At 39.7% G+C, this 11202-nt stretch overlaps 1 protein-coding gene across 1 annotated transcript; it reads right to left on the bottom strand.

The window, feature by feature from the left end:
* Window positions 1-6851: 6851 nt before the first annotated feature.
* On the bottom strand, window positions 6852-10836 carry LOC143619807 (uncharacterized). The gene is made up of 3 exons (XM_077091652.1): window positions 10015-10836; window positions 7488-8030; window positions 6852-6959 (listed from the first exon to the last, which is right to left on the bottom strand). Exons 1-3 carry the CDS (start codon window positions 10834-10836, stop codon window positions 6858-6860), a joined length of 1467 nt encoding a protein of 488 aa, XP_076947767.1. The 3' UTR covers window positions 6852-6857.
* Window positions 10837-11202: the final 366 nt, after the last annotated feature.

Below are 11202 nucleotides of genomic sequence, written 5' to 3'. Positions count from 1 at the left end.
TCAAAGGGGATTGCTTTCAAACTTTTCAGAAACCTAATTCAGATCTGGGCGACACACAAGAGAGGAAAATGGAATCAAAATATAAGCCAAGAAATATTTTCGCTTGGAAGGAGATTTCGCTTCTCATGGTCATGTGAAGCGAAATGATTTCTGTTTCGCTTCTCATGGTCATGTGAAGCGAAATTATTTCTGTTCTCGCTTCTCAGGGTCATGCGAAGCGAAATGATCTCTGTTTCACTCCGCTTAACCATGCGAAGGGAAAAAGTTATACTTAGAAATTTTTTTTGGTTTCTGACTTTGGCTACTGGACTGATTGAACTGTTTGGGATTATAAACTGTTATGGAACTTAATCATAGTACCTATAGGTTTTTGGAACTTATTAACTTATCTAAATAAAAATTATATAAAATCAATCATTCATGTAAAGATAATTAACTTAATATGTAGATACTTAATATATTTATACTTAAATTATCTTGTTTATGTTTTAACTTAATGATGATTCTCATGATCTCTTGGTTTAACTTTCAGGGTCATAATAATTTTTGTGCTCTCGGGTTGCCAAAGGAAAAGGCAGACAAAGTATTTACCTCCATGGTCAAGGGGCTCAAGCAATCACCCCTTGCCTATGCTATCACCGCCAACCCAGCTGTTTACTATAAATGGGTCTTGGACTTCTGGGTGTTTGCCAAGGTTGCTGATGACTCTCTATCTTTCACAACAACTGTTGCCAGAAAGGAGTTGACTATTTCAGAAGCAGACATTAGACGGTTGTTGAAGATTGCTGACCAGCCATATTATACATATGAGAAGGGAAATAGGAAGAAGCTGGTTGGTTTTGTTAAACAGATGGGATACGACACTGAATGGAGGAGCCTCGAGAAGAGTCATCTTCCACCATACTGGAGGTTTTTATTCCACATTGTCACTCATTGCTTTGTGGATACTCGTGGAGGATTCGACAGTATGAGTACAGTCTGGGTTCGTATTATGTCTGCTTTGATGACTCGAGAGAAGTTCAACTACTCTAGAAGGATATTCTTGTGCATGTTGGGAAACATCAAGAGTGGTGCCACATGGCTTATGTACCCGAGATTCGTGCAGCTGCTTTTGGACGATTTGATTCCAGATGTTTCATGACCGGGGTCCAAAAAGGCCAAGGACAAGAAGTCACTTCCCGAGCCGTATCATGTGAATGAGATTAAAACTTCGGTCTTCGGTGTGTTGCTGAGCACCAAGGGAAGGGGTCATCAGTATGTGGGACCAAGGCCGGGTCCTAAGTTTGGTTTATTTGAGGAGACAGAGCCTGCTGGGGACGAGGCGTCTGCTGAGGGTGAAGATGATGATGAACCCAAGGTTGAAGGTGAATAAGATTCAAGTGATGAGCCGACCGAGGATCGAACAAAGGCCAAGCACGACTTAAAGAGGAAAGAGGATGAAAAGGGCAAAGTTATAGAACTTGAGGAGGAGGAAGAAGACCAGCTGCCCCTAAAGCGCTTGAGGAAACTTGGGGACTCCCAGAAGTCAACCAAGTTTCTTGTCGAGACTCCCTCACAAGACAAACCATCCGACCAACCAAAAATCACCAAAGAAGCCCTAGCCCAAGCCCTCAAGACACTAGACGTAACCAAGATACAAATCCCTGCCTACAAGACACCAAAAACCAGAAAGAAAACCAAAGCCAAGAAAACCAAGACCCTACTCCATGACTCACCAGAATCCTCACCTGAACCTTCACCAACAGACCAACCAATTTCAAAATTCCTACCCCAAATACCATCCTTACCACACTCACCACCACAACAAAAAACCCAACCCGAACCTTCTCAAGTCTCAACACCACCTACCCAACCAACCTCATCCATATTCACCTCGTCAATTTTCAGCTCACCAATACATACAACAAGCTTGTGGAGCAAAACCGTTATAACTTCCCCAACCCAAACCTTCACACCATCCATGACACAACCAACACCACCCACCTCTACAACTACACCTATCCTTACCCAAGCCATCACCCTACCTTTGCCAACAACCTCACCACCCCACCATCCACCATTATCTCACCCAAACCTATTTCCCGAGGGATGTCTTCAACACCTCCAGTATACGCCGATCCTATCCTCGATAGGATCGTCGCGCTGGAGGAATCCAACGCTAAGAGGGCGGAAAGAGAGATTGTGCTCCTCAAGTTCATTAAGGAGATGAAACAAAAGGCGTTGGAGGATGAGGAAGAAAAAGAGGCTCTAAGGGAGAGGGTTAGGGTGTTGGAAGAGCAAAATGAAGCAAGTGATGCACTTGCTGAGAATCACAGATTTTTGACCAACACCTTCCACACCCGAATCCAAAATCTGCAAGCGCTTATGAATCGTGAAGCCTCTGAAAACGCAAACCTGAGAGCAGATAACTCAAGACTTGGAGACAAATTGGCCACTCTGGAAAGAAATTTGCCATCTGCGAGTGCTCTCAGGACAAGTCTTAACAAGAAGATCGAGGATGCCACTCGGAAGTGGGATGTTGAGAATGAGGCCACAAATTCAAGAGTGACAATCTTGGAGAATCAGCTTGCTTCATTGGCCTCCCTCGATTCACTCAAGGCCGAGATGGAGGATATACAAGAAAAGTTCAAGGAACAAGATCGTCTAAATAAGCTACAGCTCAAGACAAATGAAGAGATGGTAAGTAAGTACCAGGCGGCCTCAAACCTCATGGGCATTCAAGAAGATGAATTTCATGGTCTGGAGGATAGGCTGGACGCTGTGTTTGGGACTTGGAAAAGGTCTGGTGAGACTTCTCAAGTCGGTGGTTCACAACCTACCGCAGGTCCATCTGTGACCATGCGAGGAGTTCAGGCTGTAGTATCTGAAGGAGAGGCGACTGTTGGTCGGTTAGTACAACAGGGCGGCCAGTCTAGCGGTGTTGGTGGTGGAAATGATGGTGATGATGATGGTGATGAAGAAGATGATGATGAGGAAGAAGATGATGACGATGATGAAGTTCATGATAGCTTTGATGAAAATGACGATAATGATGATGAAGGTGGAGCCGGTGGAGACAGAGGGGCCGGGGCAGCAGGAGGTGGAGGTGGAGATAACACTCAATCACCTTTACCAGCTCAACATGACGTTCAAGACCCTGCTGCTCACGACTCGGCTGGCAAAGTCAGGGAGCACGACACACAGATTACTGACATGTATAAAGATTTATTTCCTGATGACTTTGCAGGTGCTATGGATGACTTTATCGAAGCGGGAAAGAACTTGGAGCAACTTATTGAATAGAATACAGAGAAGGGGGTTGAAGATGACTACATCAATTACTCACCTAATCCAGACACTCCTCCTGCTCAAGTTCAGACTACAGAGACTCTTGCTGCTGATCCCGTCTCCAATCCAACTGATGACTTGACACAGGAACCACTAAAGAGAAAGAGAAAGAATCATATTGTGTCAAGTTGTGCATGTGCCCGCGATCTCATCTATCCTTACCACGATGTTCGCTAATTGTATATGCAAAGTATAATAAGGAGAACGCATGTTGGGCGATTAGGCGATATAGTGGTGATCTGATTTATCTCAACCATCATGAGCTGAAGTCACTACCAGAGCTTAACCTCAATTATCTTCGAAAAGCTCTAGGTCATGGTACGGTTGGGAGCACTTTGGATAGTTGGATCCCCGATTACCTTCATCGTCAATCGAGGGTCGATTACAAGGATTTTGAGCCAAAAAGGGTCGAAAGTACAAGAACCCAAGATAAATAGACCCAGCCACCGGAGAGCCACGAACAATGTGGAGGTACAGGGCAGCAAAGAATTGTCACATCATCTACCATGGAGAGCCCTTTATTCCCAACATCCTCTGAGAATTCACAGGCTGGGAATTTGACAACACGACAGGGGAGGCCGTCATACGCTGCAAAGATCTGCCTGAAATTCGCGTATTTGACGAGCACGAGCTAATGGGGCTGCACATAGAAGACATCAAGAAGCTATACAATTCACCCCTGGGAACCGTCGAGGACGTTGGTCGTCAGAACACAAACCGGATAGTGGAAGCCTTCAACAAATTTGTTAGAAGAGTTGTTGAACTTCCACTACCCGAGGACGGCTGGCTTGATTACGACACCGACAGGTTCCAATACTAAAGACTAGAGGGAGATTGTTAGGCCCCTTTTTATTTATATTAGTCTTTTGTATTGATGTTAATGTAATGGGCCTTTTTGTTTACTTCAGGCCCAAGAGAAATAATTTTTGTAAAGCCCATTGGGCCATTGATGTGACTTACTTCTCATGCATGCTTCCCTATAAATAGGAAGCATAGGAAGCATGCATGAGAAGTAAAGAGTGGCTAGTGTATGTAATTATAGTTGTTGATATTCAAAGAGAAAAACCTTTTTGCTAAAACTCATTACACACTCTTTCTTTCTATAGGCTCTCTCTCTCTCTCTCTTTTCTTCTCTAAAACTAATAGAAAATAACATCTAAAGATCCGAGACCGTTTAGGTGGCTGAGTGTGATTTCCGCTAGCACTAAGCTCGGTTGATCCAAGACTATTGTTAGATCCACCCACGTTGGGACCTACACCTTTAAAGGACTACTAGTGTAATTAACTAGTTTTTCTAACTTGGTCAAACCATTTTAGAAGGACCATTTATGTAATTCTTTATAAGTGAGACCTGACAACTATCTTCTTCTGCCTCATCTACAACAAATCATTATAGAAGGACCATCACTTTGAAATCCTCACTTCCAAATCCTCACCACCTACCACCACCACTCGAGCATCCCTAAACACCAACCAACACTTATTTTCCACAAACTTCCGACACTTTATCCTCGAACCTTCCAAACACTTCGCCATTTCTCGCTTTTCACATTTTCCCTCTTTATTAAATCCTGTTTGGTTAAGGTTTTTCTCCACCACAGTGTGCACAGTTTTTCGATGCGTTGACTGAACAGCCAATCCGAGCACCTGCTTCGCATTGGTGAATGATGGATGATTTGCATGATCTTTAGGCGATTTTCCAGGATTTAGGGTTTGGGAAAGTGAAGATGAAGGAATCGTGGGTTAAGGGCGATGTGGGGTGTCGGAGGAGAGGGATTTAGCCGTCAAAGGTAATTAGGGTTTCTGCTTCTGAGCAATCGTCTGCAGGAGCGGATTTAGGGCTTAGCGACGGTGGGCCATTGCCGGTGCCCACCGTCAGGCTACCGGAGTACCATTTTTGTACCTATGCATTAGTATACAATTATTCAACATACATCCCATGCCCACCGTCGGTTACAACAGGGATGGAACCACAGTGAAGAGAGAACAAGTTCAAATTGATGCTTTGTGTTTTTTTCCGACCGCTGGAAGTGACTGTTGCGAGTTGCAACAGAGTAAATTGATACTAATGGGTGGGGAAGGTAAGTGAAGAAGGAAGATGATAGGTTATTTGAAAACGTATATTTTATTAATTTGTCATTATTAGTTTTGAAAAGTTTAATTTTTAATAACTTTTGATAAATTTGTGGACCATATACATCTAGCGTCTGCAACAAATTGTTGGTAAACTTTAATATATAGCTCTAAAAAGTTGTTTTATACTTTAATAACGTATTTGGTTTGCTGTTTAAATATATAACATTTTGTGTATTTTATTTGATTTAGAGTTTACTTTTTAACCAAATTTAGATAATAATTATAACATAAATGGTCCTTCTAAAATGGTTTGACCAAGTTACAAAAACTAGCTAATTACACTAATAGTCCTTTAAAGGTAAAAAGACTAAAATGCCCTCATGTGAAATGCACATAAGGCGTCTTAACTGAAAAACTTAACACCCGTTAGTGTAAAGGACAAAAATCGAGGGAAACAAGCAAATAAATGATAAAGAGTGAAACTCATTTTCAAAAATAATTCATTCCATAATTTTGCTAATTCAAAAGGACAAAAATTGTAATTTTTTCTTTATATAAAGTCCAATCAATTAATTGTGAAAGATTAATTAATATTCCTTTTGCTTTTGACACTTTTTGTTTCCTTGTTTCTGAAGTTGTGGAGTTACTTATCCCAGTTCAACGGGTCATGCATAATAATGTTCAACGGGTCATGCATAATAATGTTATAACTTCAACTTCAGCCAATGTAATTTCTAAAAGATCGAGTTTTTAGTTCAAAAAGGGATACCGGAGCAGCTTGTTGCTCGCTTGCCTTCTGTTTCGATTTAATCACTACTTTTAATAATAATATACTTTAATGTAGTCAATGATGTCCTTAGATGAAAAACAATAATATTCATGTTACGTGAAAAAAAGAAAGAAAGAATATTGATGTTCATGTTCAAAGACGAAAACTATAATCATACATGTACGTGATTGATATTTGATTTTTTATCATCTTCAACAAAGTAGCAAACTCAAATCACGTAGTTACGTGAGAAGAAAACTCAAATCACGCAGTTACGTGTTTTGGAAGAGACTTGCAATAAGTATGTGGACAACAAGAAATACATATGTATACCTTATACCGATTAGTCAGAGAGCACTCGGCCTTGCAGCATTGTTAAAGACATGTTCATTGCGATTAAATTTGCAATCCTAGATACAATACAAAGTTTGATCTAGCATTTACACAAAACTATGCATACCAAAAGGAAACTGGTGACGAAGAAAACAAGAAAATTTTTGTCATTTTGCTACACTGATTACCATTTTTTTTTTTCAAAGTTGGTCGATAAACTATTTTGGGTGCTGAGAAAACTTTTGAATCTTCTAATCCTCAGTTCAGCAGGCTCTGTTCTTTAGTCCCATGGCATAAGTACATGATGAGGGAGCAATAAATCTATGAGAAACTAGGGTACTCTTCTAGTAGTCTACACCTCAATAACCTCATTTGTTTGACAGTTTCCAACCCACAAGTATAGAACTCCTTTGCTATTAGCAGGCAAGACCCTGCAACAGTCCTTTCTTGGTGCCTGCAGTATGGAAAAAAAGAAAAAAAAAACTTGACTAGAGTATGAATGCAATAGCATGGAACTAACTATATGTTAAGACTCATAAACCTCGTGTTCGTACATCATACTACAAAACAAAGGAGTATCACTGACGACATATTGGGTCGGTGGTCCATCGGTGAAGGTGTATATCGACTATTTGCGACTGAAAAAAATCGACAATCACAACACCAGTCGCAACATTTCTGACAATATATATCTGGTCACAATATGACAGCAGTCGCTAACACAGTTTGCAAACAGGATTACCCATGAGGTTTTCGCGACTGCCTTTTCGGTCACAAATGAATCGCGTATGGCCTTATGCGACCGGAAAAGCTGTCGTAAATGTTCAGTTTTCTAGTACTGATTTACCAAGCCATGGAATCTATCAGTAATACTCCTTTGTTTAGTATGTTTAGTAGTGTACGTTAACATAAAACCTTTACATGCTCTTTTACATTTTACAAACCAAGTTTGAAAGAAAACATAGTGGAAAAGGGTACGTACCTTTTCCCACCGATTACTGTCTTCCTTCTTTAAGACCACAATTGTATCAATCGTGTCAGGGGATTCCATCTCCCATTTGCAATAAGGGTAGCGTTCTCTATGAAGAGTATGTATCCCAATAATCTTACCCCTAGCTTTATCATACCTAGTTGTGCTCATGTAATAAACAAAAAGCTTCTGGCATGGGTTCCTTGTGACAGGCCTAGTATTGAATGCGTATGCCGTGTAATCGAGCCTTTTGTACCAGTTTAGGAATGTGCGAGTCGGCGTCTCTAGCTCTCGTGGAGACAGGACTCCCCGAACAATTTGGATTGCAAAACCCCATGACACCAAAATGAACCATTCTCTTTTCTTGTCATAGCAGATGGACTGCTGTATGATACTTGCGGAATCATACTTTGCTGATTCTAGCAAGTGTTTGATGCCTTGTGCTCTATGCATCCTGGGGAATATCGGGTCCACTACATCAAGATGGTGGAGTGAGACTAACGGAGTTACTGGATGGGCTGCTAATAGACCCAATAAACTTCCATGCACATCATACTGCACATTAAGTTAAACCGAATCAATAAACTCGAATAGTCACATTTATAAGTAAATGGTAAAAAGTTTTAACCATTTCTACAATGTTTCCATGAATAATTTTAAAAATTAAACACATAATAAAGAAGCCAATGATTTTGCCTTAACTCATCTACCTATATACTAATAAAAGAAAATAATTCTGAACACATGGCATTCTGATGTTAATTCTTACTATCAAATACCCGCCCAAATCATTTCTCTTCTATTGATGGAAAAGAAAAAAAATATATCTTGTTTCTAAATATAGTATTGATTATAAATTCAACATACTGTATTAATTGGTCAATCTCCATTGACTGAATTATTAATGCTATAAATTATATTGTAAACATACTTAATATAAAACAAATATTAATATATCTAATAATTATGTTTCATAAATATATTTTCTTTAAAATTAAAATGCATATAAAAAAGTTTATGTTTAAAGAGTGCACTAATATTTAGTTTTTGAGACATTTTCATATTGAAGAAAACTATAATAATTTTATTTACTTTTTACAAATATTCAATGTTTAATAAGTCCTAAAAATCATAAACAAATTTTTCATTTTTTATGTTTAGTATAAGAGACTTAATAAAAGCTGTTCAAAAAGGAAAATCTGGTGTCTTTTTTGGTTTATGGTTTAGGGTATGGAGTGAAGCATTTTTTATGAAAGACTTTAACTACATCTTTCAGATCTAAAGGCCTTATTGTTTTAAATGTTACTTTCAGTAGCATTGCTTCATTATTGTATACCGATGGTAGAACAACTCATTCTCGATTTAAAATTCAAATACATTTGATGATATAAAACGACTAAATTTGTAGTAAATTTTTTACATGATATAAAGAAACTTAACTATCTTTTATTTTATTTATATTAAATTATTTATTGTAATTTATACATTAACTTATACTGTGTAATACACGGGTTTCTAAAGCTAGTTGCCTTATATTATTGGATTCTTTTAACTAATATATCCCTTGATTTATGATTTCCTTGTTTATGCATTTTCCTTGTATAGTTTGTTAGGCTATATATGTTGATGTAATTCTCTTCTATAGAATTAACCCATATACAAGAATAATATTCAGTCTTCTATCAATTCTTTTATGGTATCAGAGCAGGCACTCACAAACACGAGGAGAGGTTCGGGAAACAAAGTGCACCTCGTGCATACGAATTGAAGCAGGCACTCACAAACACGAGGCAAGACAGAGCGTCGGTGTGTGCTTATTTTACCAAATTACGTGTGATAGGGGATGAGATTCAAACCATCCTTCCCTCCCCACACTGCACCTGTAATGGTTGCTCCTGCAATCTTGGAAAACAACTTGAAGACATCAGAAATAAAGAGAGATTGTATGAATTTCTCATGGGACTAGACGGAGAATTCTCTGTGATAAAAACCCAGATCTTGGCGCTAAATCCGAGTCTCGCATTAACAGCGGCTTTCCAACTTGTGTCTCAAGACAAGCAGCAAAGAATGATCACTACCAGAAAGTGAACAGCCATGGAATCTGCAGCATTTCAGACTCAGATGAAGCGAGAAGGCAACGCGAACTCACAAAACAAAATGACAGCAAAGGCTGGAAAACATGTTACAAATGATCGTGTTGAACACTGTGATTTTTGTAACAAAGACGGACATAATCGTAACGGTTGTTTCAAACTAGTCGGTTATCCGGAATGGTGGCCAGGAAAGGGAAAGAGCGAGAAACCAAAGGCCAAGGCAGCGCTTGTTGAGAGTGAAGAAAGTCCAATTCCAGGCTTAAACAATGAACAATATCAACAATTCTTGAACATGTTTAAGGAAAATGCATAAATAAGGAAAGCATAAATCAAGGGATATATTAGTTAAAAGAATCCCATAATATAAGGCAATGAGTTAAGGCAAAATCATTGGCTGAATGGCTTCTTTACATAAATATACATGTATGTGAATTTGCAAAACTAACCTGATGAAACCCTGGTTCTTTGGTGAGCGGGACATTAAGTTCAGATATACAAGCATGCATTCTATCATCACTCCCATAATAACCGGGATATCTTCGAAGACACCGGTCCTGCATCTTCTCCAACTCCACCGCCAACGAATAACTAATCGCAAACCCACCGCCACCAAATGCCATCCCATAGGAAAACAACATGTTCTGGAAATGACTCTCTGACGTCGTCCCGATATAATAAAACTGATTATGATCATATTTAGACAAAACCCTCACTAAATTCTCCACAATAAACACAGTGTCATCGTCACCCATAACAAACCACCGCACATCTTCCAGCCCCAGCTGCAGCGTTTCCGATACCACTCTGGATATCCGGATGGTGGAATGATCCCCGTTCGGGTTTGTGTATGGAAACTTTGATGTGTCATCAGATAGGTGGATGTCCGGTAAGTTTTCATCTTTTGTGGTTCTAACTTGATTATCTAACCAAACCGCCCCTCGCGTCTCCCTACACCGCCACCATAGCTTGAGGTATTCCTTCCTGGTCTGCCATAGTCGGGAGGAGGCCGCAATGCCAAATGCAATGTGTTTGAGCTCGGTGTCAAACCGAAGTGTTGGGGTGGTCTTGTTTCGGATGTAACCGGAATCTTGGCAATTTGTAGATGTTTTTGTGGTGGTTGTGAAGATAGGGGCCGTCTCAAAGAGGATGGAGGAATAATATATGATGTAGAGGAAGAGTAAGGAAAGGAAGAGCCAGGAAACGGCGGAGTGGACGGTTGGGAGGTTAGAATGGTAGCGGGGTTGGGCGGCCACGGAGGAGGGTGCCATTATAGTGGTGGTTGTGGTTGGGCTGCATACCCATTGCTATAGCTAATTTGAAACAACGAGGTAATGTTTGGGGAAAAGGTAATAGGCATGGTGGAGTTGGATGGAAAGAAGGACTTGGAGGGTGAGTGATTATCGGATGTTGTGAGGAAGATAATTAGAGATTTGTTACACACTTTGTTATTACCAATCAAAAAATACAGGCTCCAATAATTTTGGAAATATGTCTATCAAACATGATACAACTATAGGACCTAATGCAATGCTATTGGTAATGGTTTTCAGCCCCCCCATACAATTATGTTAAATATATAAATTAAACGGAACATTTAAAAACTCTCTGATTTCTTCTTATATTCTCTCAAACCA

This window comes from Bidens hawaiensis, unplaced genomic scaffold, assembly GCF_021521415.1.
Source record: "Bidens hawaiensis isolate Kalapana, Puna unplaced genomic scaffold, B.hawaiensis_p1.1 tig00002507_1, whole genome shotgun sequence".
Taxonomy (NCBI): Eukaryota; Viridiplantae; Streptophyta; class Magnoliopsida; order Asterales; family Asteraceae; genus Bidens; species Bidens hawaiensis.
This window is presented reverse-complemented; position numbering and strand designations above follow the sequence as displayed.

What these genes read in the sequence shown, in the direction of transcription:
- LOC143619807 (XM_077091652.1), bottom strand. Translation starts at nt 10,836, where the DNA reads ATGGCACCCTCCTCCGTGGCCGCCCAACCCCGCTACCATTCTAACCTC. An exon ending in AAGAACCAGGGTTTCATCAG is followed by an intron (nt 8,031 to 10,014) that starts GTTAGTTTTGCA and finishes CTTAATGTGCAG; the next exon opens with TATGATGTGCATGGAAGTTT. An exon ending in ACAGTAATCGGTGGGAAAAG is followed by an intron (nt 6,960 to 7,487) that starts GTACGTACCCTT and finishes TCCATACTGCAG; the next exon opens with GCACCAAGAAAGGACTGTTG.